The sequence below is a fragment of the Thunnus albacares genome, chromosome 6 (assembly GCF_914725855.1).
Source record: "Thunnus albacares chromosome 6, fThuAlb1.1, whole genome shotgun sequence".
NCBI lineage: Eukaryota > Metazoa > Chordata > Actinopteri > Scombriformes > Scombridae > Thunnus > Thunnus albacares.
The window spans coordinates 27,738,096-27,763,570 of record NC_058111.1 but is presented as its reverse complement, the minus strand read 5'-3'; the positions used below and the strand labels follow the sequence as shown (position 1 = coordinate 27,763,570).

The 25,475-nt window shown below is 40.7% G+C and overlaps 2 protein-coding genes across 2 annotated transcripts in view; one reads left to right on the top strand and one right to left on the bottom strand.

Moving 5' to 3' along the window:
* Positions 1–981: 981 nt before the first annotated feature.
* On the top strand, positions 982–14,962 carry gap43 (growth associated protein 43). The gene is made up of 3 exons (XM_044353123.1): positions 982–1,281; positions 8,500–9,151; positions 13,681–14,962. Exons 1-3 carry the CDS (start codon positions 1,252–1,254, stop codon positions 13,758–13,760), a joined length of 762 nt encoding a protein of 253 aa, XP_044209058.1. The 5' UTR covers positions 982–1,251; the 3' UTR covers positions 13,761–14,962.
* A 2,620-nt stretch (positions 14,963–17,582) lies between these two features.
* LOC122984613 (limbic system associated membrane protein) overlaps positions 17,583–25,475 on the bottom strand; it is a 194,204-nt gene continuing 186,311 nt past the window's right edge. Inside the window, exons 7-8 of the mRNA XM_044355183.1 lie at positions 23,757–23,905; positions 17,583–21,639 (exon numbers count right to left, since the gene is read on the bottom strand). Coding sequence (XP_044211118.1) covers positions 21,542–21,639; positions 23,757–23,905 — 247 coding nt within the window. The 3' untranslated portion in view covers positions 17,583–21,541. The remainder of the gene's footprint in view (positions 21,640–23,756; positions 23,906–25,475) is intronic.

The window sequence follows — 25,475 nt, the reverse complement described above, 5'->3', positions numbered from 1 at the left end:
TGTGTTGTGCCCGTTCATTAAACCAAACTGTGTACAAATGTGGGCACAGAGGGAGAAAAAATGGGGGAAGGAGGGAGAAAGCTTGCCTGTCTGCCACACCCGGCCCTCTTTCTTCCTCCTCCTACCTTCATCCTTTTCTTTCCCTCCATCTCTCTCTCCCTCTCTCTCTCTCACACACTCACTCCTCCTCCTCTACTCCTCTAGTCTATCTGCTGGTGTTTCCATGAGAACAGAGAGCGCTGGGTATGGGGGGTGGGGGGGTGGTGGGTGGGTTGGTGGTGCGGGTGACGTGTCCTAAGAGCACTGTGTGTGTGTGTATGCATGCATGCATGCATGCACAGACACACACACACACACACACACACACACACACTGCTCTCTTTCACACGTCTCTCCTGGCAAGAGCTGCTCCCGGCAGTGCCAGAAAACATGCTTTTGGCATCGCCGTGGCAATTTGGACGTGGAGCTCACAGGCTCATAACACTGATCTGAGATCCAGTGAGTGTATAACACACAGTCTGAGAGGAAGCCTGAGCAAGCAGAAGAGGCGACTTCCATTTGTGAGCCTCTTTTTTACAACAAAAAAAAAAGACACATCCCTATGTTTGGGAGGGGAGGAGATAAAACAGAGGGATAGTGGAGAGAAACAATAACTCAAAAACAAAATCAGATCTATGAGAGCAAAAATTGGAGGTATCCAGTCAGTCATTAAGAGAGAGCTTTTTTAGGGTGGGGCCGCAGCTTTTGCTGGAGCCAGGCTGAAAGAGAGGAGGAGGAGGAGGGTGAGAAGATGTAGAAGAGAGGAGTGCTGATCTAAAAGAGGTGGGGGGGTTCATCACTATGAGTGAGAAGAGGAGGAGGAGGAGGAGAAAGAGGAGGAAGGGGATGGTGTGGAGGGAAGAGGGGAGGAGAGAGGGATGGAGGGAGCGAGGGGAAGGGAGGGGTTTAAAGGGTGGGCTTGTAGTCATTGTCAGGCAGCGAGTAAGAGAGAGAGAGACAGAGGTGCGCCCAGGCAGACCGACTGAAGAGCGCGTGTGTGCAAACTGGGATGAGTAAATGCACTGGGCGGCTTAGCTGTTGATACAGCCACAGAGAGAGAGAGAGAGAGAGAGTGTGTGTGTGCACGAAAGCGAGCGAGAGAGAGAGAGAGAGAGCGCGCGAGAGAGAGAGGGTGAGAGAGAAGAAGTGAAAGGGAGAAAAAAGGAAAGAAAGAAGCAGAGCAGAAAAAGGGAGGATACTACAACTACAACTATGCTGTGCTGCATAAGAAGAACCAAACCGGTAAACTGCTCTGATTTGCTTTATCCATATTTCAGCTCTTTCATGTGACTAAATGATGCTTCTCAACTCTGAACTTTGTGAGTGTTGCTTTGTAAGTCAGATCAGGGTGCTTGAGGAGAGATTAGAGAAAATGTTGGTGTAATTTTCTTTTGACTTGGGGCCCGGCTTGTCTTATAGAAGTCTATCCACAGAGCCCAGACACGCCTAGTTAATGTGATTATCCTGCATGAATGGATGTTGCCACAATGCCTCTCAGACCTCACACTGTACTTGCAGAGAGGCACAAGACTGTAACTCGATCTTGAGGAGCCGGGCATTCCCTCCTATTGATCATGCACTTGTAAAAAGTGAAAGATTATTGAAAGACACTTGATAGGTTCTGTATTCTGATATTGTCGTAGCTGAAATACTCCATCATTTATTCAGGAGCTCTACTGAACTCGGCATAATCTACCATTGTTCATATTAATTAGTGCAACCTTTAATGTGCTCTTAATTGATGCCTTAAACAGGAGTCTTAATATCTTTTGTATTTGCGTTATCTTGAGCAGAAATGGGTGACATGGGAAAGTAAATTTCCACAGTGAGGAAAAAAAGGGTGGGGTACGGATTGAGTGAGCAGCACCATCATGTCAGTGGCCTCGGGGGAATACAATGGGAATAAATGAGTCTAAATGGATTATCATAGCCCTCCAGCTTTATAAGTGGATGCTGTCAATGGAGGGTACAATGAAGTGTGCACTCATTTAAAGGGTGTGAAAGGGTGGTGTTGGGTAGTTTGTAATAACCCATGTCTATTCTCAGTTGCAGGGAATTTAAAAAAAAAAAAAAGGTGTTGCATGGAAACGGGTGGGTCTGGACAGTGGAAGAGAAGGTGCCACTGCTTCCTGTGCTTCCCTCTGTTGTATTTCAGCAGCTATCGTGGTAGTTTTGTGTGTGATCAAGGCTGGTTTCCTGCTGCTATCTCAAACTGATTATGATTTTATCGGACTCATAACATGCTGGATTCCGATGGCACTTGATTGCTTCTTAAATGTCAGCCTGGATGAGTCATATTAGCTCTGACAGGGAGGAGAGAGAAAGAGGCCGAGAGAAAGCAAGCGAGGCTCGCCAGTTGAGAGGCATGCGGGGAAGAGCAGGATGCAGAGAGGCAGGCGGGGAGAGAACGAACAGCAGGGTGTGGAGTGTAGCTGGTGCACATGGAGGCAGATACGCACCAGTAAAGATGCATAGAGAGGAGGTAGAGAGCGAAGGAGCAAGGGTGGAAGGGAACCTGATGGCAGAGAGGTAGAGGGGCAGGTTAAAAAAAAAAAGGATTTAGACGGAGAGGGAGGTTTGCAAGGTATGGGGGAAGGTAGGGAGAGGCAGGCATGCAGCAAAGCAGAAAAGGGAATGAAAGTGGATGGGGGCAGGAAAACTCTGAGGAAATGTGGTGGTGACAGAACGAGGGATGAGGAGGTGAGCAGGCGCGAAGGTGAGAAAAATCAAAGGAGGGGGGAAACATGAAGGAATAGACGCCAGTGTGCTGCACACTGCAGCCATGTGGGTGAGGCACCGGCTTTTCGGCGAGCTTTTCCCACAGAACGCCATCGCTGCCTCGAGCATGTGTGTCTCACCACAGGGAAAAATATCCCCCCGGCCTAGGAGCACTTATCCTCCTGTTCCTGCTTTTGAGGAGCAGAGGCATAAATTAATCCAGACAGACTCTGTGGTCTTAATGGATGGATGAGCAAAGAGCATGGTTTTCTGCTTTATAACATGGCAATACTGCTGTGGGTCCTGCCACTGTGGAGTGTTAAGTGCTGTTGCAACATGTTCACTATGGGAGTGGCTGCTATTGCTTAATTTAAGTCTCCTTGGTAGCCCCAGCTTTAGCTTTATCTTCAGTTTTAGAGCAAAATTCAACTTAAGCTTCAAACACAGAGCGTGCTGCTTGTCTTTGGGGAAACAAAAAGGATCAAGTTCTCAGGCCCAGGTTCTTATTAAGCTCAGGTGTTCCACCACCACCAGGCCTACTAAAAGAATTTCATCATGAACCACAACTTGTCAAATCCCACCCATATCTGCTCTTTTTCAGCACCGCCCCAACTCCATCTCTACCTCTCATCCCAGCATCAGGACCATACCTGCCTGTCTTGTCCTGCCTGGCACCACCTCCACTTTTAGCATTTAGTTAAATCATTCTAAACCAAACTCCAAAGCCAAAACCCAGTCAGCTACCTTAAAACCAAATGATCTCCTCTCATATTGTGGCTCCACTTGCACTCAATGCCCTTTCCTCAGAGCCGGCTCCAGCCAAAGCATCAGCCACAGCCCTCATTTCCAGTTCCTGTTCATGCTTCACGCAACACCCCTCAACCCCAGCCCTTTTCCTCCAGCCCCTCTCCCTCTCCCCATCCTCATCCCTGGCCCCTATGAGATCAGTGGCGATTGCGGAGCCTTTGTTCAGACAGAGAGCCGGTGTAATTGAATTAAAGGCTGCTCCAGAGGATGTAATGATGTTGGCATATGGCTGCTTATTAGTTGCTGCGGAGCATCTTTTCCCGGGCCGTCGTAAAAAGAAACAGTGCATCCTTTAACATTGCTCATTTATTCACCGTCAAAGGATGGAGAGAGGATAGAGAGAGAGAGAGAGAGAGAGAGAGGGGGAGAGGGAGATGGCGAGCGGGGGCTGTGGCAGTCACCACCTGAGCCCCCCTCTCCTCATCTGCAGGAGATAGCTGGCTAAAAGGGTGTGGTGCTCCGCTGAGTCTATCTGTATGTGTGTGTGTGTGTGAGGGAGAGAGGGAGAGAAAGAGAGAGAATGAGTGGGTAGCAGTTTGCTCAGTGAGAAAGAGAGGGAAAGGCGACAAAGAGAAAGAAGGAGAAGCAATTGCAGACAGCAGCCAGTCTTTGCTCTTTGGTGTCTGGATGGATCCTGCAGAAAAGCAGACGGCCATTGAAATCATGCTGGGATTTTCAGGAGAGAGGTGTCATTGCAGGAAGTATGTGTGCCGCCAGCAGGATGGCTAATATTAGCCTATCCCTCCGCCTGCTTGGGAACAGTGGTAATGTGACAAATGCTTCATTAGTTTTTCCTTTTTATTTAAATGAGATTTTATTACTTACAAAATTTGGTTTAATACACACAAATCTCCAATAATTACACATTAAAGTGAACTACATAAAATAAATTCAGCGGCTGCACCTGTTGGGTTCGTGATAAGAGGGGCCTCTGCAAAGCCACGTTCTCTAACTCCACCATTATAAATGCAAATATTACCTTTAATATTTCTCTCCCCTCTTGCTAGCGGCACTGCATTCGATCCAAAGCGGGGCGGAGCAGCGAGGTGAAAAGGGAGTCTCCCGCTTGAATGGATCAGAATTTCAAAAAAAAAAAAAAAATCACGATCATATGCCCGTTTGATGCGTGCATTAGCATGAGCTGTGGTTGTGTGGTAATTCAACTAACCCCACCGCTCCGCCGTGTCTTCCCTCATTTCTCCACCTCCCCCCACTCCTGAAACAAGTCCCTAATGGCACTGGCGATGAGGCAGTGGGAAGGTGGCGGATTGTTACTGTGTGTCACCATTGGGGGATGGTATGTGTGTGTATTATGGATCTGTCGGTAAAGCCATTGACTCTGGGGTGTGGTTCTCACGACAGCCGGTGCCCACCCAAGGACAGACAGGGAGAGAGAACAGACTGCAGCTGATAGGCAAAGCTATAATAGACACATCCAACCGTCAGATAATGTAGGCTACTAAACACACTTTAGCACAGTCATTTATTACCTTTACAGACAGGACAGGATGTGAATGGCACTTCATTGCTTAGATAAATGAACCTGTGAGCTTTTGTACATTTAGATTCTAAACATGAAGGTGGCATTATTTGTCACCCACATATAGTACAGTAAAGGTGAGCCGCATGTCAATGCAACCTACAGCAAGCATTTAATGTCCCTACATTACAGCTATTATAATTGCAGGCAGATTGCTTAATTTGTTTCACAATCAAACAAGGAAAATCCAGCCATACAGCACTTTATATTGCAAACGTTCTACTTTTTGCCAGATAATAAAAAAAAAAACTGCTTTTAGTAGTTAACACAGTGTATCTATGGCAACCAGAAAAGAACGTGTTTAAAGAGGAAGCACTGCAGGCTAATTGTAAAAAGTCATTTGATTAACCTGATAATGCAAATATGTTGTCTCACTGCAAATTAATCAGGGAAGAGTTTAAACGGTCATGGAGTCTTAGTGTGAAGACTTAAAGGGAGTGTACCTTGTGGTGCGCTGTACCTTTGGGAGGTGCTGCTGTATTTATGAATGAAAATGTGTGCCGCACAGACACCAAGTGGAATAGCGCCTGCAGGAGGGGACGTGACCAGGGTTCAATTAACAGTCAGCCCTCCTTAACAGATTTTCAGTGATGTTTCTGTTTAGATAATATACAAGTTTTTCATGTGTTGCAGCTATTAACCACTGGTAGATTGTATATTACAACATAATAAGTTTGATTTTACAGGTAAAAGTACCTCAGCGATGAATCTTACAGTCCATGGAAACAAACTATATCAGTCAAAAAATCACAGCGCAGCATTTTTGAAGGGACGCACGGACAAATATCACTAATGCAAATGATGATGCTACAATTGTGGTCAAACCATGATGGTGATTTTCTTCCCTCGACTTCATACACTGATATGAGATCACTTGGCACTCTGCTGGTATTTTATTACATTTGCACTCACACACCCTAATCTCTAAAGTAAATGACATCCCCTCCGTTCCAATAATGATGTCATACCCCCATATTCCCAAACACCCTCATCCATCGCTTTCTCTTTCTCTCTCTGTCTGAATCACTCTTTGCAGCCAGTAAGTAATTCTATTTAGAGTTAAGTGCTTGGGTCAAATTTTGGCAATTGTAAGCACCCATGAGATCAGACATAATAAAAGCTCAATAAGTCACCAGAGACACTGCATATTATTAAGAGCAGAGGGTGTGTCAGTGGTGCTTTGTCTGTCTCTATCTGTTCTAATAGTAGGACATTTGCTAAACTTTATATCCTCACTTAATAGCTAATCGTTAAGTAAACAGCTCTAGTTCAGGTTTTAAACATAAATCACTATATTTGAGGAGTAGTGTGAAGCCCCTGAAAATCAACTCTAGCCTCTCTAGCCAACCGTAGCATGTTGTTTTTTTTTCATTACATGGCACAAAATTGCTTGAGAAGATGGTATATATTAGAAATGCAGGAAGGTCTAAGGCAGGATTTACACCCTGAACCCTGGGGAGAGCATGTGAATAAAGGTGGAGGAGGTGAATATACCAACACAGCTGCACCTTGGCCTCGCTGCTGCAATATTGGACTGACACACTGACCCTGAAGAAGACATGTTGGTTTAGGGCCTCTGGCTCTTAAATCATGTCACACAGATGTGATACCTCACTCAGGCAGCTGTCCAAGTCAAACCCCGTATCCAATATAATGACACTATTAGAGACAGAGGGAATCGGGAAATAGACTGATGGATGTAGCTCCCAAGTCACATCTCGATTTTCATTCACGTTCACTGACCTTAAAGAAGATACCACTGCTCGGTTGGTGACACAGACCACCAGTATTAATACAGACACACACACACACACACACACACATTCAACCCCTCCAGCCCCCCACTGGCCCCGCACCGCACCCTGCTGCTACATCACACACAACCCCTCCTTAGCCATGCCGATTGCACCGCCTGATTTACGAGTTCCTATTGGCCCGCTCCCCTGAGGGGTCAGGTGCACTGCCAATCAGGGTGACATATAGTCTTTCATAGCACCAACCAGCAGACAGCGCTGTGATGAGTTAGCACTCTGGTTGTCAAGGTAACCTTTGATGGTTGGGAGGGGTATGGCAGTGAATGCTGAGGAGAATCTAGCAGGCAGCCCGTTCCCTAGCAGCCAGAGATGGAGCCGTAGAAAGCTACTGTACCTAGAGAATTGAGATTGGCTCATTATTTTGGAGAAAGCGTTTCAATTTTTGAATGCTTACATTTCTGTGCTAACAATTTTGATAAATCATTGGCAGAGAATGCAGAGAACATTAATGGATGCCATGAAGAGGCTCTACCTTGAAGTTTAATTATTCAATAAATCTATTTCAGCACAATTATCAAGAGGACAATATGAACCTCATGCCTGGATTGAAAAACCACAATAAATGCCTAGAGTCATTTGTTGTGTCCCAAATCCCAATGTGTTCAATTCATTATGTGGAGAGAATTGACCCACAGACGCATCTGTTATTCCCTGATTCTCATGTTTCACAATGGCACTAAATCTCCCCTCTCCAGCGCATAAAATGCCATAGATTAATTCTTTTGTCTAACCAATCACTGGTTCCCTACAAAGCCCTGATACCTGGAAGGACTGACACCAATACAAAACCATTCAGACTCTGCAGTTTTCTCACATCTTTATCATTTTGGCCTAACTGATGCTGCACTGCCTGCATGCTCTTTGACAATTTGTGTTTGCTTCATGTTGCTTATACACACTTATTTAAGGTGCACATTTAAAGTTTTTAATTGGTTGAACCTTGGTTAGAGAATATTTTACCTTGATTTGTTTGCTTATTCATTTTGATTGTACTGATTCATTTTGTTTGCCACTTTCAGTGCTCATCATTCATTCCTTTATTTGATTTGATTTCTTTTCATTAGATTTATATGACTCATATAGCACAACCCACTATTTGATGGACAGCTATGGATCCAGTTACCAAAGGTAATATCATGGACCCCCTTTCAATATTTCATTGTGTACTGTCCTATCCCTAACCCTGTTCCTCATCCAATCCTATACTTCTACTCAATTCTAAACCAGTCCTGAAACCCTAACCTGACTTGCCCCAGCCTATAATTCTCCAGTAAGAGTTCTAAATAAACTCATAAGTTAACTAACACACTCCCTCTCATAGCATATACTTTTGTCTTTCTCTCACTTCTGACCTTTCAACTCATCACAAGTTGTAATGTACCTTTTTCCTTCATAGGATTGTAGGCTCAAATAAAATATGCCAGCATGAGATCTTGGGATGATCATTCTCGAGCTACATTCCACTACAGTAGTGGAATACTTTGATAGATTATAGCAAAACAACTGTACATTTTCATGCTGGCTACCAGTGAACCTTTACCATGGCTTACAGTTAACACACCACTTTCTTTTGGCTACCAGGTGGAGAAGAATGAGGAGGCGGATCAGAAGATTGAACAGGATGGAACCACCAACAAACCTGAGGACAAGGCCCACAAGGCTGCCACCAAAATACAGGCCAGCTTCCGTGGACACATAACTCGGAAAAAGATGAAAGACGGAGAGGAAGAGAAGGAGGGAGACAGCCCTGCTGCTGCAGAAGAGGCAACAGAGGGAGGAGAGGAAGCAAAGAAAGCGGAGGGAGAGGAGGCACCTGCAAAGGAGGAGGAAGCTGCAGAAGAGGAGGCTAAGAAGGAGGAGGAAACGAGCCAAGCCAAAAGCCCAGTGGCAGACAAGCCAGATAACTCTCCGGCAGCTGCCGCTGCCTCTCCTGCAGGCGCAGCAACGTCTCCTGTAGCAGCAGCACCCACTGCTGCCTCTCCTACGGCCGCCACAGCGCCCTCTGAGCCCCAGAAAGAGGAGCCAAAGGCAGAGGAGAAAGCTGAGGAGAAGCCCAAAGAAGAGGAGGCCCCAGTGGTGGCAGCCAAGAGTCCCACCACAGCCACAGCTGAGGAGAAGAAGGAGGAGGAGAAGAGTGAAGAGAAAACTGAGGAGGCCAGACAAGCCGATGTGCCTGCTGCTGTCAGCCCGACAGCTGAGAAGGAGGAGCCTAACCAAACAAAAGATAAACAAGGTATGCAGATTGTTGGGGCCTCATAACTGGCATTCATTGCAGCAGGATTCATATGAAAATTAAACCCATTACATGCCAAATGAAATAAGCTTACTTGGATTTGAACAAGGGCCTTCAAGCAGGTTCTCTATCAACGAAACACTTAGTTGCACATGTTTCTGAGGGCACTGAGTTCAGAGACAAAAATAATTCAAGACACTGTCAGCAATCAAAAACCAATTACTTACAATAAAGAACTATAGGTGAATAGGTGAGCTATCCTGTAGTCTGCTTGGCAGGCACCACAGGAAATAACTGCTTGTCGAGTCTTTGGGATTTTAAGATCTTTGGCAGTGCTCCACCATTCACTGGTTAACACAGAGATGCAGCTCAATATTTGATTAGGCAGCTTTGTATCTGAGACTCTGCAAGATCCATACTGATGAGGTGGAGACTGGAACTGAAACACAGGGTTGCAGATGATTAGCACCAGTCAACAATGTTGTACAATGTGTCAGTATTATCTTGGGAATGGTCATATCTCAGAGGTACTGTGAAAACGCAATGTTTCATGTTTTGTGAGTTACAAAGATTTATCTCAGATGGATTCATGAACTAAAGACTTTCATGATATCAGGACCAACATATGAACATTGCTGCTACAATCATTTATTCAAATTAAAATAAAATATTGAAATGAAAATTGATGACCCCATTAAATCCTTACACATTGCAGCAGGTTGAAATATTTGATAACCTTAAACAACAGCTAATAGATTTCAAAGCAAACCACCATTTGACGTCCAATTATAGCAGAAACTTGTACCTGAGAAGAAACTGGAAGACCATGAAATTACATTATAACATTGATACAACACACTCTCCCGACATATACTTGACATGAACTCATATTTCTGGTCCAAGGACTCTCAGACTGGGTCAGACAGGTAGTTAATGGAGCATGCTCAGTCTGGAATAAGTGGGGGTGCGAGGTGGGAAACGCACGCACACACAAACACACACACACATACACACGCACACACTCTCCAACTGGAGAACTACACCGAAACTAGGTCACCTAGGCAGCACTGTCTCTCTGTTGTCATAGTTACCACCTCGATGGGATAGCTGGCCTGCATGGAGCAGCGCAGGGATAACAGGTGCTCTGATTTAAATGAATGATTAATGATCCCTACTGGTCACGATCCGCACCAGGGAAGTCTGTCACAAACAAACACTACTTGACAAAGAACTGCTAATTAAGAACCCACTGCTGGGTCACAATCTGCTTTACAAACTGAACTTACTCAGAGAACAAATGAATATTTATAACTTATGCTGAAGTCACTTGCTTATGGTTTGTCAGCGCACAGAATGGAGTTTTATACACAAGGACACCAGGTACTGTGATCCAGTTAAATAATTCATGAACTAGCTTGGGTATGATCCAGATTCTCCACCACAGATAGTCTAGTGCCTGGCTTCAACTGCATAATAGTAATTATACATAATAATGATTAACTTTATTTATAAAGCACCTTTGATACATGAAATGCATCTCAGTGCTTCACAATTTAAATAACAGGTAAAATATTAAAATACATTTTAAAAAGGGGGTGTAAATAAAATAATGAACTTAAAAAAGAAAAGACACAAAAAGATTCAAACATCACCATAACCAATTCCATTATCATCATCTTAATAACTGTAATCTGCTTAGACTGAACAGTAGTGTACATAATAAGAAAATGGCAGTGGGGTAGTGATAACAGCTAAACTCATTGTTGCTGTCCTCTATCCTCAGATTCAGAGAACTCACAGTTTGTGTCCAAAACTACAGAGAGCAGGGACTTTAGAAAATGAGTGATGTGAGCTATTTTCTTTGTTCCAGTTAAAACTGGCAGCAGCATCCTGTATGAGCTGTAAATGACTTGTGAACAGAGGATTGCAGTAGTCAAACCTACTTCTAATAAAAGCATGTAGAAGCTTCTCTGCAGCTGCGATAGAACCTGTATGCAGCTGGAAAGTTAGTCAGACACTAATTAACGGTAAAACCCAGATTTTTTACATGTGGTGTGATGTGCTGAAATGGTGCTGTAAACTGTAGGCACATTTTTTCTCTTTGCTCATTTGGGCCAATAAGGGTTTTGATGTGATTTAGTTTTAGGAAATTTTGGGCCATCCATAAATTAATGTCAGAGATGCAGCTCTCAAGGGAGTAAAGGGGACTGAGGTCATTAGGACCAACAGCTATATAGAGCCAGGTGTCATCTGCATAGCAGTGAAAATCAATACTGTGCTTATGGATGATGACCTACAGCGGTAACATATAAAGACTGAAAAGCAGAGGACCCAGGACAGAACCTTGCAGGACTCCATGTGGAATGTCTGTTATTTGTAATGAGAGGTTTTAAATTGAGACAAAAAGTTGGGTCATGTCTTTTATTACAAAAAAAAAAAAAAAATCCGAAATAGTGATCAAGTTAGAAGTGATACCAGTCACAGTGCTTCCTTACATTTTATGGTTTACTTTATATTTGGGTTTTAGTTCCACAGTAAACTATGTGTCTTGTTCTCATTAACATTGTTTACTGAAGACTTACAAATCAATGGGCAGACCATGACATAGATCACCAGAGTTTGGGAGTTTAATTTCTCATCTGCAATCATTATTTGCAAATTACTCAACAAAACTAAAGCAGTAATATCACCGTTGTAGATAACTGAATTGGCACTGATGTCAGAATACTTGAAATGACAGACTTTGCCTCTGCAAATTGGGTGAAATTGCATTTGCATCACACAGTTCAGTGACTGTAGAGACACTCTCAAGTCTGTCGTAGAGACTAACAAGCAAATTACCTTCTACCTGGAAGATCTGCTATGACTCATACTGTCTTAAGTCACACACACACATTAGTGCAAGCACTAACGCAGACATCATCGCCCCGCCTCTCTGTCTTTTTCTCTTTCCCGCTCTTTCTCTCTCTCTCTCTATCACACACACACACACACACACACACACGCACACACACGCACACACACATACTAATGCATACACACACACACACACTGACACATACACACACACACACTAGCGCATACACACACTAATGCATACACACACACACTGACACATACACACACACACACTAGCGCATACACACACTAATGCATACACACACACACACACATGCACTCCATTACCCCAATCTCCGATGCAATGATGTCATCCTTTGATGCCTCCTCTTTCTATTAAAAGAGTATGAGATCATTGTGGTGTATGACATCATTGCTCTCAGCATGCTTGAATAATAGGTTTGATTAGAAACAATAAAATAAAGCTTTTAACCTTAATCCTACTGACTGGGGTACCTGCAGACCCCAGAGATTTACTTTTTGTCATATCTCACAGGTGCTTTATTTTATCATTCTAATTTTTCATGATCTTGTCAATCAGTTTGTTCCTAATCACTTCATATCATTGTTTTCTGTTTCTGTTTTAATTAGTGCTTTTTAAAAATACCAATGCATTGGGGTCCTCGGGGTCCCAAGTCAAACGCACCCAATTCCGCCTATGCAATTTTAATAGATTTAAAAATTTATTGAGTTTAAATTTGCCATGGGTTCTAATTTAAAGTATCACACACTATCAGGCGGGTAAGCGTCATTTTGAGGGCTTTGTGGAAAGACTGCACTTGGGATAAAAGCTGCAATTTGTATTAAAGGGAAGTAAATATTTTTGTTTTACACAATATGCAAATTAACTGTAACTTTCCTAAATAATATTAATCTGTATTTTTTTCAGATGACATTGATTACATAACAGTTTAACGATTATAATGGTTTGAGTAGAAATAAGTTCAATTTTAATACACCAGAGCAACATAACTCAACAAACCTGAAACTTGTAATGGTTGAGTGAGGTATCATGGATCATTATTCAGCAGTATTCGCCTCTTAGTAAACCACCACAGGATGTTATTACTGTGCATGACACTCTGGGCATCACACATTATCAGATGTGACAGGCCGAGATGCTGCTGTTAGCATTGTGATGTCAGTTCAAATGCTTCATGGGTCCATTTGGAGCACTCTCCTTTATTATTTACACAGTCAATGTAGGATTTCAGACATTAGGTTGCATCCTCTGACTGACGTGCTCTGAGGTTTAGTGAAGATGACATGGTGTGAGCAACATGCAGTTACATACACAGTTATTCATATTTTCATACAGTATGAATTTGAATGTTACTTTATGCTTGTTTTTCTTTCACCAAGAACCTTTTGAATTTAAATATTTAAAACATCAAACGTAGCAGCTGACATGTGATACCTTTGATGCTCAGTATCTCAGAAGAACCAGACAGAGCTTTATTATTCCAACCTCACAATGTAAAAAGTCTTCTCCACAGGCTAATTTTCTCTCTTCTCTCCAACCCACCTTTTATCTATCGTGTCCCCCTTCCTCCCACCTTTGCCTCTTACTTTCCTCCTTTTCCTTTTTATGTTTTCTTATCTCCTCTTCCTCCTTCCCTCCTTCCACCCAGATGCTGCAGAGGAGTCTAAAGCAGAGGAGGCCACCCCGGAAGATGCAGCGGCGGAGGCCACCGAGTCCAAGGACGACTAAGTCAAAGTCTAACCTGAAGAAAGCAGAATTAAGAGTATGAAGAATAACACAAAACAAAAATCTAAAAAGGTTGCTCTTTGCCTTCCCAATGTGAAGGCAGTCCGTTTCTATTTGTTTGTCATTTTTTGTGTGGCAATGATTTTCTCATGTTGGGGGAGTTTCCAGCGTGAAGTTTTTTGGCTCAAGCTAATACTATGAAGAAGTGGTGGTGGTGGTGGTGGTGATGATGATGTTGTTGATGACTATGAAAAATGATTGTTACCTTGATGATGGTGAGGAGGAAGATTTGATTTGGAACATCTCCACTATTTATTATAAGTGAATCAGTGGTGGAATGAGTGCTCCCAACTGGATCTTTACACATTTAAAATGCATTGCGAATGCATTGTACTTTATGTGCATCGCACTGCACTTCCTTAAAACACATCTTGCAAATAAAATCCGTACCTCTGCAAATGCACGCACAAAACAAGCTGGTTTTAAAATGCAACTCTAGTTTTCAACACGGTACAAGTGTATTGAGAACACAGCAAACAGGTAATATACTGACACATCGGTTGGAGAATAGAATGTATAAATAAATGTGTGACATTTCCAGTTGGGCAGCGTTATCCGACATCCAAAAACAACATCGAGGACAAAACTATTACTCTCTCTCTATTCTGCTTGAGTCATTCAAGCTTGGTTTACACCCCTTTTAAAAACTCTCTGTTTACTCACATTTACAGTAAAGGACCTGTTGCCATTTGAATGATCATATAATAAACTGTAGAAATCAGCTATAGTATTGATGTAACTGGCTCTTACATGACGATTTATGTTCTGCCAACCAAACATGAGAACAGTAGCATGAACCATTGAACCAGATGCATGATGGGAACTCTCCCTCTGAGAGGAACGTTTTCGCAGTCACAAAAACTTAAGAGGTGTGGCGGCTTCTTTTTGATGTCTTTGGTGTTGTTATGACAGTTTATATGAATTGGAAACATACTCTTGCACTGATGTTAAGAAAAAAAAGTGTAAAAAGAAAAATCAAACAAACGAGCAAACAAAAAATACTTTTCCTATGTTCCAGTGAGTGCAATGTCCAGTTTCAACCTATCAAGGAGTTCAAACTTGTGAGAAAAAAAAATATGAAAAAATAAAAATGGTTTCAATGTCTGTTTTCAAAATAAAGCAAATGTGCCAATTACCATCATAAACTGTGGAGTTTGTTTAAAGCTTCCTGTTACATCAGAGGGTGGAACATATTAAGGGCAATATTGACTTTAAAGACATACTTTAACAATCTGGGAAATGCACTTATTCACTTTCTTGGCAAAAGATGGAAGAGAGGATTGATACTATATTTGTCGGTCTAATATAAAGCTGGAGTAGTGGGCTAGCTTAGCTTAGCATAAAAGAGCTAGCGGTAAACAGCTAGCCTGGCTCTGTCTGAAGGTAGTAACAAAATCTGCCTACCATCACCTCGAAAGCTCATTAACTAAACCGTATATCTTTGTTTGTTTAATCTGCACAAAAACCAAAATGTAGAATCAACAATTTGTAGTTTTTTAGGGGTTATGTGTGGGACGATTTCTTGATTGCCGGCGTAACTTCCTGGGGTCTCTGGTGGTTGCCTAGCAACCTCAAGGTGGCATGGAGATATAATAAGTTAATTGGTAAGCTTTAGCAAGTGATCAGAAACCTGGACGAGGCGTTTACATGCCTCAGTATCTCAGTATATCAGAGTATTCTAGCTAGCATATCATAGTTTCACAAAACGAAGATAAATTCTTATCCAGGTTTCTGAAACCAGAATATGATGTTCACATGAAATACCTGATCATACTGTAACCAGGACACTAGTGTGCATGTAAATACAGTCAGTCTTAGGTATGATTTGAGTTTGTTAAAGGATAGGTTCACAATTTTTCAAGTCTGTCTTAAAACAATAGTTAGTTATATATGAACATTGACAGCCTGCTGTAATCATTCCTACTGATAACACAGACCATTACAAGATTCCTTTCAAACACACTAATAATATAATCGATGGGGGACAAAATCCACAGTCCTCGTTTTGTTTAAAAAATGTTCTTAAATGTTTATCTAAAGCTAATATTGGCTTCAGCAGTCTGAGTTAATCAAATCAAGTGGATATCTTCCAAACTTATTTCTTCTAAGTATAAAATTCATTAAGTTTGTTTCTCCGGACAGTGTTTCCCTGTTGAGCTGCAGTGGAAGTACAGTAACAAAAAGAGGGAATTTGGCACTAAAAAGACTGTAACTTTGAAAAATATCTACTTGATTTGACAAATATGGAAGGCTGAAGCCTGATATTAGCTTCATATTAGCTTCAGGTAACTTTCAAATATATTTTTGCACAGAAGGAGACCGGTAGATTTTATCCCTCATCACTTACATTGGAAGTGCGTTAGGAAGGAATCTCTTAACCATCTGTACAGGCACCCCTGTTTTTGTGCATCAGCCCGAAAATAATCTACTCAAAATAAAAAGGGTATTATTCATAACTGTAGTCTCATTTGAAAGGCAACTCTTTAAATTTTACCACCAAAAAGTCAGAATGAGTAGAAGTGATCCTGAACCAAAGTTACAGAGGCTAAAGTGTCCCACAGGTGGGACAGCGTTGTTTAACAGGTTAATGGTCACTATTGACAGGAACTATTACAGCAACAAAAAACTGTTTCAATGTTCATTTGGGCACCTGACTATTGTTTTAAGACAGACTGTGACCCTATCCTTTAATCTTGTTTATACTGAGATAATTATCTAAAGATCCTATCAAAAGAGACTGGATGCAACACTAATAAATGCGAATGCTGGGAATTCAAATTGGACCCATGTGACTTCTGCTATGATAGTTTGGTTCAGTAAAAATGAAATAAATAAGAATAACCCCCAGGGTTAACTTAAATACCAAATCAGACACAAAGAAGTTGCATGACCTTCACTCTAATGAAGCTGGTTTGCTGAACACGCAGTCCTGGAATGAGCATGATGCCTCTGAAAAGTTTAATTTATCAACCTCTACCTTCTGAGTCATACACTCTCCCATACCGTCCTCTCCTTATATACTTTTATTGTTAAGTTATAGAAAAAAAACTCCTTCCTTGCCCAACACTTTTTAGGTCCCTCTATTTCCAGGACTGAAATTGGTGTCACCACTCTATTATTTTTTCATTTTTATTTTGTGTGCAACTAAGTGAAAAAATGACGCTCATTTTCACTGTTGCATCCGGTCTTTGTGGATGAAAACATCACCTACAGTAAACATATAAAATACAGCATCTACTTTCAGCCACTGAGCTGTTGCAGATTAGATATTTCACTCATGGATTCCTCAACAGCTGTTACAGGAAATTTGTGAGTGTCTCATTTGCTTTCCCCGCCCACATTGTCCCAGCTGGTGTGGGGGTGTGATCTGGGAACCATGCAGACACAAGCCTGTTTGTCTGACCTTCGACCTGCAACATCCTCTGTTCATCTTCAGAGTTAGACGCTAATAATGATGGAGAATAATGTGTTTGTGTACTCATTCTTCCACAGGCATACTGGGAACATAATTTGCTGTGTTATGACACCTTGTGGAGAAACGTTTAACCGCAGCATGGCTGGAAAAAAGCAACAGTTGCCATGGTTGTACAGTGAGCCTGTGCCATATTGTGATTGTTGTGCCTCCATATGTAGTTGTGATCACTCCAGTCTTACCTTTCATCTTTGGCACCAAAAGTGAAACTGAAACCCTCCCATGGCGAGGAGCAGAACCTCAGTTGTATTTCTCACACTTTCTGAGGACAAAAATGTCTTCCAGAGAGTAAATAACAATACATATATTATTTTATTTGCATGTTACATGGTGATAAACACAACAGTACGTGTGTTCCAAGCTGTCTCCAAAAAGAGTTTACTTGCCCCGACATCTCAAGTCACATTCAAATACAGAACATTAAATTCAAACAATTTTTATTTTGTATTATGAACATTTTCTCATATACCTTTATTACATACCATTTTTTTTTTAGAAACTGACTGCAATTACCTTATGCCATAATAAAGTAAAGTAAAATTAAATTAAAAAAAAACAAAATGGGACATTGCTGTGTCATAATGCGTGATTCAATCTTAATTTCCCATGACAAAGGGCGGGAAGTACAAACGTGATAGTTACATTTGCTTTTTAAATTTTTCAATGTTGACTTGTATAAACACGATCTTATGGATTTGCTGACTTTACAACATTCTACGGTAGAAACATCATACTGTATATACACACAGAGGAGGAAAAGGAAAAGAAAAAAAGAATCCAAACTTAAAAATAGAGGGTTACCACTGTAACCATATAGCTCAACAGAAAGCAGAAAGTTAGCTGTTTGGCCAACTCATCATGTATCTCATGCCTCGTAACTTTTCAGGTCGGTTAATAATAATGAACAGAATCAAATGAGTACACGCGCACACATACGTAAGCCAGATTTATACAGTGAAGCGATGGTGATTTTTTGAGGCAATGCTCATAGTAAACTAGGTAGCTGTATCTACAGTCTTTAGTAGATATCCAGGGTCTGTCTACAGGGGGGTTGGTGCTGTGTCCATAGGCTGGCTGTTGGTCTTTATGAGTAATGGAGGGACAGTTACTCCTTTTTGCTTTATGGGTAAAACAGAGCTCCATGGCTTTTACATCTGTGGTCTTAGTACACCAGTCAGTGCTTATGGGCTGGTTTTAACCTGCATGGACACACTTGGACATCCACATTTGTGAGATTTGACTCATGAAAATAGTAGAAAGTTTAGGCAATGACAGTCAATTTACTGTAGCATCTTTTAAAATAAACTTCCTTATGCTATCTCCTTGATGCAGTGCATACCAAGCAGGTTAAAATAAAATGCTGAGCACAGTTTGGCCCTACTCTGGCAGTCTGCCGGGTCTTCTCTGGCTAAAAAAACAAAACAAAACACATTTTAGTTTGTCTGAGAGTCTGCCAGTTACTGCCCAAGACCAGCCTTGCTCTGCCCTGAGGTTTGTAATGTGACACAAAGTGAGACAGACAGACTTACTGGGATAGACATGTAGCACAGAGAACTCTCATGCAAACTGACCATGAAGAACTTTTTCACCACCAGATCATTCACTTCTTATTACAGTAAGAAGATAAATGTTGCAAACTAAAAGCAACCCATGCTAGCCAGAGGCTAAAAAAGCGAGAGAGCCTGCAGAAATTCCAATCTTGTACAAAACATCAGGAGTCAAGTTAATCATTAATCAAACATTAAAGTGGTTACACCAGAGTTGTTCAGTTCTAAAAAATGAATTAAAAAAAAGCATGTGTAAGATGATGAAAGCATAAAAACAAGAAGCTTTCTTATCACTTCCTAGACTGAAGAAATCAGATTACTGTAACTGATGGGGATGTGAAATATTACTTAACTATTTAAATGCATCACTTTTGATTGGATTGTGGCCTGTTTCAGTCTCTGCACAGCACTATTTTTACCATTTCACCCACATGAAAACAAGATGGCACTACAATGTCACACAGCCACGGCCTCAGAAGCATTTACAATGAAAACACTGGGAACAAGTATTTAATGTATTACAAAGATGACATTAATTACACGTGTGTTTTACACTTCTGTACCGTCTCGGCTCGGTTGTTAAATGAGCGGAGAGACGTGAACACACATCAAGTGGAGGAGCTGAGCTGGGCGCTGGAGTCTGTACGCTATTAGTCACCCTACCGTAGGTCAAAATAAATGTCAAAAAAGGCAGCTAATAGTGCACCAGTTCAAACAATTCTCCACACAACAGCAAGGACCTTTGAGCTATTTTCTGAAGGAATTGCACTGGTTGAAAGATCTTGTGAGTTTCACAAAATACTGACACATGTAGTGTTCATTTAAACATTTTGTTCATAAAGAAAGAAATTCAATAATCAGCCTAAATACTGGCAGAGGTGTGATTTAATGGTATTATTTTGTTAAAGAGGCTCATCAGCAGTGGCCTTCAAGCAACCATTGAGGGGAATAAGCTTTCAGTGTTCAGTTGTGCTGCTCTTATATTGAATTCTTGGTATATGAAGGAGCATTACAAGTTAGACATAATATGCCATTCCCTACAATGTCATGTAAGCCAGCACTTGTATCATCTCAAGGATAGGTACAATAATAACTGCACAAAACTATCTTCTTTTTATGCTAGACCTTATTTTTTTAAAGAAAAAAAACATCATTGTCTAATGGGCTTCAATTCACATGATAGGGCAGGATTGCCAGTTTAAGATCTACAAGTTATTCATCGTTCAACAAATTGCTACCCTATTCAAAAACATGGACACATAAAATTTGCCTTTTCATATATAAGGACATTGGATTCAAGTATATATATATACACAACTAAAATGAATGAGGTAAAGACAGAAAAAAAAAAACCTCAATATCAATATATCATGGATTTTCTGTATCATTTCATATTAAAACACACATACTTCTTTGAAAGAGAGAAACTAAAAGTAAGTCATTCATTGGTGTCATACATTTTTATCCAAATTCCAGCAGTATAGAAGAAAGATCCTAAAACTCATGAACTAAATGCAAACACTGTATGTGGTACAGTATATGTCACTAAATGCAGTGCAGTCTGCCGTGGAGCAGAGACAAACTGCACAGTATGGTTGGTCGGTTGTCAAACAAGCAACACTGCAACAATTTTACTCTGTTTCCAGTTGTTACAGAGGCAGAACAAGTTGTCTTATCATAGAGAAATACAAAATGTTACTATGTACAGTACGCATCATTATAACCTACTGTGTTTTTTTTTCTCTTTTTTCTTTTTGAAAGTGAGAGTCCTGCTGCAAAAGAAGAAGAGGAATTATTTTTGGAATAAAGGCGAGTGGTTGCAAAGCCACTGAATGAGGATGTAGATATCTATCACTAGATAAACTCATTTCCTCAGGTTTGTTCTCCGCATGGTTTAGCTCAGGAGGATCAACTCGATTCTATTAACTGCATCCTCGATTTATGGATTCGGCAGCAGCAACCCAAGACTGCTGCATCTAGAAACAATGTCATACTCAGCTAATGCAGTATATCAGTGTTTCAGTCTAATAGCATCAGATTATAGCAGTACAGACTTTAATATCAAGCTTTAATCTTGTTATAGAATCACTTTACTGGCTGCAGTATGTTCCCTTTTGATTTCTGTATGTGTTAGTCTAAATTCCATATAGTTTATTGATGTTTGGCAGATACTTTGCTGCTCATTAATGCACTGGTTAAACAGTTAAATCTACAATTTCAGTTAACATAATGCAACTATGGGAGTAAGGAGAAATATACTTTATGTCTTCAGTACTTGTAGAGACAAATGATTGTTGGCATCCCTATGAGTGGGGCACCTCTGCTTTCATTCCCATGAAGACAAAAATACAACATCTCAAACCCCATCCAGACCCCAAAGACAAGATATAGCAGAAACAAAGAAGTGCATACGAATTAAAAAGAGCAACACAATTCTTTAACAGAGCACTGTTTGCTTGTTCTGTCCTTCATATCACTGTTGTTTTTTGATTTTTTTTGTTGCTGTTCTTATAACATTTTACTTATAACCCATCGCTTGTCGTAATATCTGTAAGCAGTGCCAGAGAGCACATAAGGTTTTCGTATGATGCAAACAGTCTGGGGACGGTAAAGTTGGTAATAAGGTAGCAATAAGGATGTCGGTGAGTCGGAGAGAAGGAGGAGAGGGAGGCCGGGGGAGGACGAGGAAGAGGAGGACAGCGGTATTAACACTTGAAGAAAAGGCAGGCGAAGCAGGCCAGCAGGAGCCACAGTGATTGAGATACACAGGCAGAGCCGTTGATATCTCGACCTGTCCCGGGTCCTGTGGAGAGAGAGAAAGAGGGAAAGAGAGGAGACAGGAGTGTTAATGTAGAAGTCGCTGCCAGAGAGTTTACCCAGACTGGCAGACCCAACACCTTGAGAAACAGTAGCAGACCTACTGCCGCTATTTCTATTTTAACAAGTAAAATTATCACAGATATTTTGGTTTTCTTGATTATTCACACTGAAGACATTACACTGAAGAGTAATACCACTAATATGTTTGAATCCCTCAGTCTGAATCACTAAATGCATGAGGTGTTACTGACTGCAGCTTGTCCAAAATTATAAGAGACTGCAGACTTTAGGAAGTGTTTGGTGACATCTGGTGGCCATAATGTGCAATTCACTCTATGGCTGTGATAGAAGCTCAGCAAGTACAAAAAACCCCCCACAAACAGCCTTTGAGTTCTAAAAATGAAAAGGAACATTGAATCATGTAGAGAAGACAACTGCTTGCACTGCGTCATGGATTTTTGAGAGTTGATGGGCTCCATTTGGCCGTGCTGGTGTGCAGAGTGGGAAAACCTGCAGGCGTCAAATGAGACAGCAGGTATGACACTGAGAGTCTTTATTAACTGATAATCAAGCAGCAGCTGGTAGTGAAGATGCTGTAGTAAACTTTAAATTCAACTTTTCACAGCTTTTAAATGCTGGATGTTTCTATTTGAATTCAACCACTACAAACATAAAATATTTGCTTGCTGATCTGTATTGTGTATGATGCTGCTAGTACACATGGTATTTTGTTTAAATCTTTGTGTGCTGAATTATAATGGAGTGGAAACTATGCCTAACCTACTTGAACCGGCATTATGCCAGTTGAGTTTTGAAGAACACTCATGGAAAACACCTGCTGTTACATCATTGGGGTGATTGGGGTGTGTTTTGGTGTGTGAATTTAAATCAAAATCTAGAATAATTATTGCTGACATTAACAATGAATTAAATGAGTCTGTCTAGTGTGGAAGGGATCACTCATGGTGTCAAAATCATGCAGAATTATCACACAACGCTGCAGCTCTACTGAGCTTTAAGTATCGTCTGGAGTTGGTGGATTAAAACAGGGATGAAGGGAAAATGAACACTTAACTTACATTCATCAGGTAGTCAGAAAAAAATGTCAATATTCATTACTAATATAAATATTTTATTACTAATATTTCTCTGTGACTGTGATTGCTAACATGTTAGCCATACCAGCTAGTGTTTCTGTCAACTTTGGTATATTTCTGCCCTCTAGGGGCCAAAACTTGATTAACCTAGCTCATGAAGTTTTATAACATTGCAAACATTACCCTGCTAGAGCAGTTATTAAAGCCATTTACATCTTAGTTTTAAACATTTAAAACTTTCTTCTCTAAAATCTTAGTTTAGATTTTTATGAACTGTGATTGATTTGACCTGTAGTACATCACATATTGAGTACATCAGCTATTATGGGATATAAACTGACCCTCTTGTGGCAACTTCTCTTCATACAGGTGTGATTTTGAATATAAAATTACATTGTATTTACAAAGTTACAAAGACTTTCAGCTTTCCTTTCAATGTATTTTGAACTGACAGTTACAGAAATGATAAAAATTAAGTATTTTAAAGTGGATTTGGATTGTCATTCAAAACTGAACTGTGAACTTATGACTCCTACCTTTTTTATCCATTTACTAAATATCACCTTCCCTCTCCACACATTTTAATGGCTTTCCATGAGGGCTAAGTTAAATTATTGTCATGCAGAGTTGAGTACACTGTTAGCGAAATGACCAAAAATTACAACGCAGGAAGGTTCTAATTCTCAAACTACCTTCAAATTATTCTGATCTTGCCACTGAGCTTACAGAAGAGCATACAAAGCTGCAGTGAGTTTCCTCCCTGCTGATTTTTCAATGATTCAAAGGGAAATTAGATTAATACACTTAACACTTGAAAGTCATTCACTCTCACCTTGACACTCTCACAATGATTTGAATGATGGTGTGTTTGAACGGTGTAGATGTCACTATAAACTTGCTGTTATATTTCATGCTCAATATTTTATATGTGGTCTGCGTTGTCAAATATAAAATTATTATGGGTGTCACCAATATAAGAAATGGCAGCAGTGTCTATACTCACTATAGAGGAAAAGGCTGGCATTCTGGACGCCCAGTCGGTTCGAGGCCACACAGGTATATTTCCCATAATCCTCTTCGGTGACGCTGGTGATCATGAGAATAGTGGTACTGCCAAGAATTTGGATATTGATGCCCTGGGCATTGGACAGCCTGGAGGAGAGAAAGATAAAAGGGAGGCCATTTAAGTAAACTGCAAAGTAATGAAAATTAGAGAAGCTGAAGCCAGAAGGGAGTCAGTGACATTTTAGGCAAAATAATCAAGTCTGCACTGTCTGTGTATGTAAAGGTGAAGGAAAACTCCAGCAAAGCTTAATTAACCAACAAAATATTCCAAATTTTTATTGGAAGATAATACCCACTTTTAGTTTTCTAAAAAAAAATTAGCCACAACCTACTTCTGGCTTAAGAATAGACTTTATTATAAGTCTTACAGCACAATAATACTTTTCACAATGTGGTTGACAGGATTCATCTGTTTTTTGAACGTGGTGAACAGAGGCACAATTCTGCTGCTTCTCGCACACACTGTCATGTTAAAAAGATTTCTGTGAATCTCTTAACAAAATTACTTTAAAAAAACATATTCATTTTATCAAGATGTTACATTTTCTGCTCTATCTGTTCATCTATAAATGATATTTCATAACTCAGCTAAAGTAGAGTGTACGCGGTCTGATTGTTGAGATGATAGAAAAGCCATTTTCATTTTGGAACAAACCTTTTCATTAACAGTTCGACACAATGCTGCATTTACCAGAAAGCAATTCTTGACCTTTGGATTATGTCGCGAGAGAAGAAAACAGGATGCAGTTTTCAGAAAGGCAATGTCACTGTCCAGGCTGTACATTTCTATTTTTCCATTTCAGGCTTACAGAAATGTAATAACTTGTAAAATTGACAAAATGGCCAAAACAGAGTGCCAATTTGAAAGAAACACTGTTGAGAATGTATCTGCGTTTATGTGTGTAAAATCTTTTGCTTTAATTCAACAATTTATGACCACAACAAAATGATTTTCTTTCATAATGATGAGTTACTTTGTACTGTTTTGTTAGTTGCCATCAAGCAAACAGGATCATTGTTATGCAGTTTTCGGATGAATGATTTAGTATGCTGCTGAAGTTCTGCCCTGCACTTCAGGGAGCTTTAATGACCACCAAACTTCTGACAATCAATTATGTCAACCTTGAACCCCTTTCAGAGCAAATTAATCAATACAATTTGCTGACTCTCACTGTATACATGTAACTCTCTGATGAACTGTTTCTCCCATCATCACAACCAAATAAAACTCTTTTAATAACACAGCACACATAATGGATTCTGCTTGTTTTAGGCTGATTGAGACCTTCGTATCATGAATGAGGTGAAGTTAATTTAAGGCGCCTCAACTTAATCCTGCTTAAACCTGGGTAATGTGGTAATCGGGATTTGAGCAGGGGAGCAAGAAGTTTATGCTGACACATACTTGGCTGATAGAAAGTATTAACATAAAAAGGAAAACGCACATCATGGCGCAGCATAATTTGGCTCACTGGGGAGCAGGAACTTGATAAAGTGCTGAAGTCCTTCCCATAGGGACACCTTGAGAACAGTGGCAGTGTGTGTGTGTGTGTGTGTGTGTTGTTGTATGTGTGTGTGTATGAAGAGAGAGAGAGACAGACCTAAGGGAGGGCAAGTGCACCAACAGTGTCCCCACTTCATCTAAAAGCAAGCCCCC

Bases quoted from the DNA above. Each gene is read 5' to 3' on its own strand.
- gap43 (XM_044353123.1), top strand. From the start codon at position 1,252: ATGCTGTGCTGCATAAGAAGAACCAAACCG. The intron at 1,282-8,499 runs GTAAACTGCTCT...TTTGGCTACCAG, and splicing joins GCATAAGAAGAACCAAACCG to GTGGAGAAGAATGAGGAGGC. The intron at 9,152-13,680 runs GTATGCAGATTG...CCTTCCACCCAG, and splicing joins CCAAACAAAAGATAAACAAG to ATGCTGCAGAGGAGTCTAAA.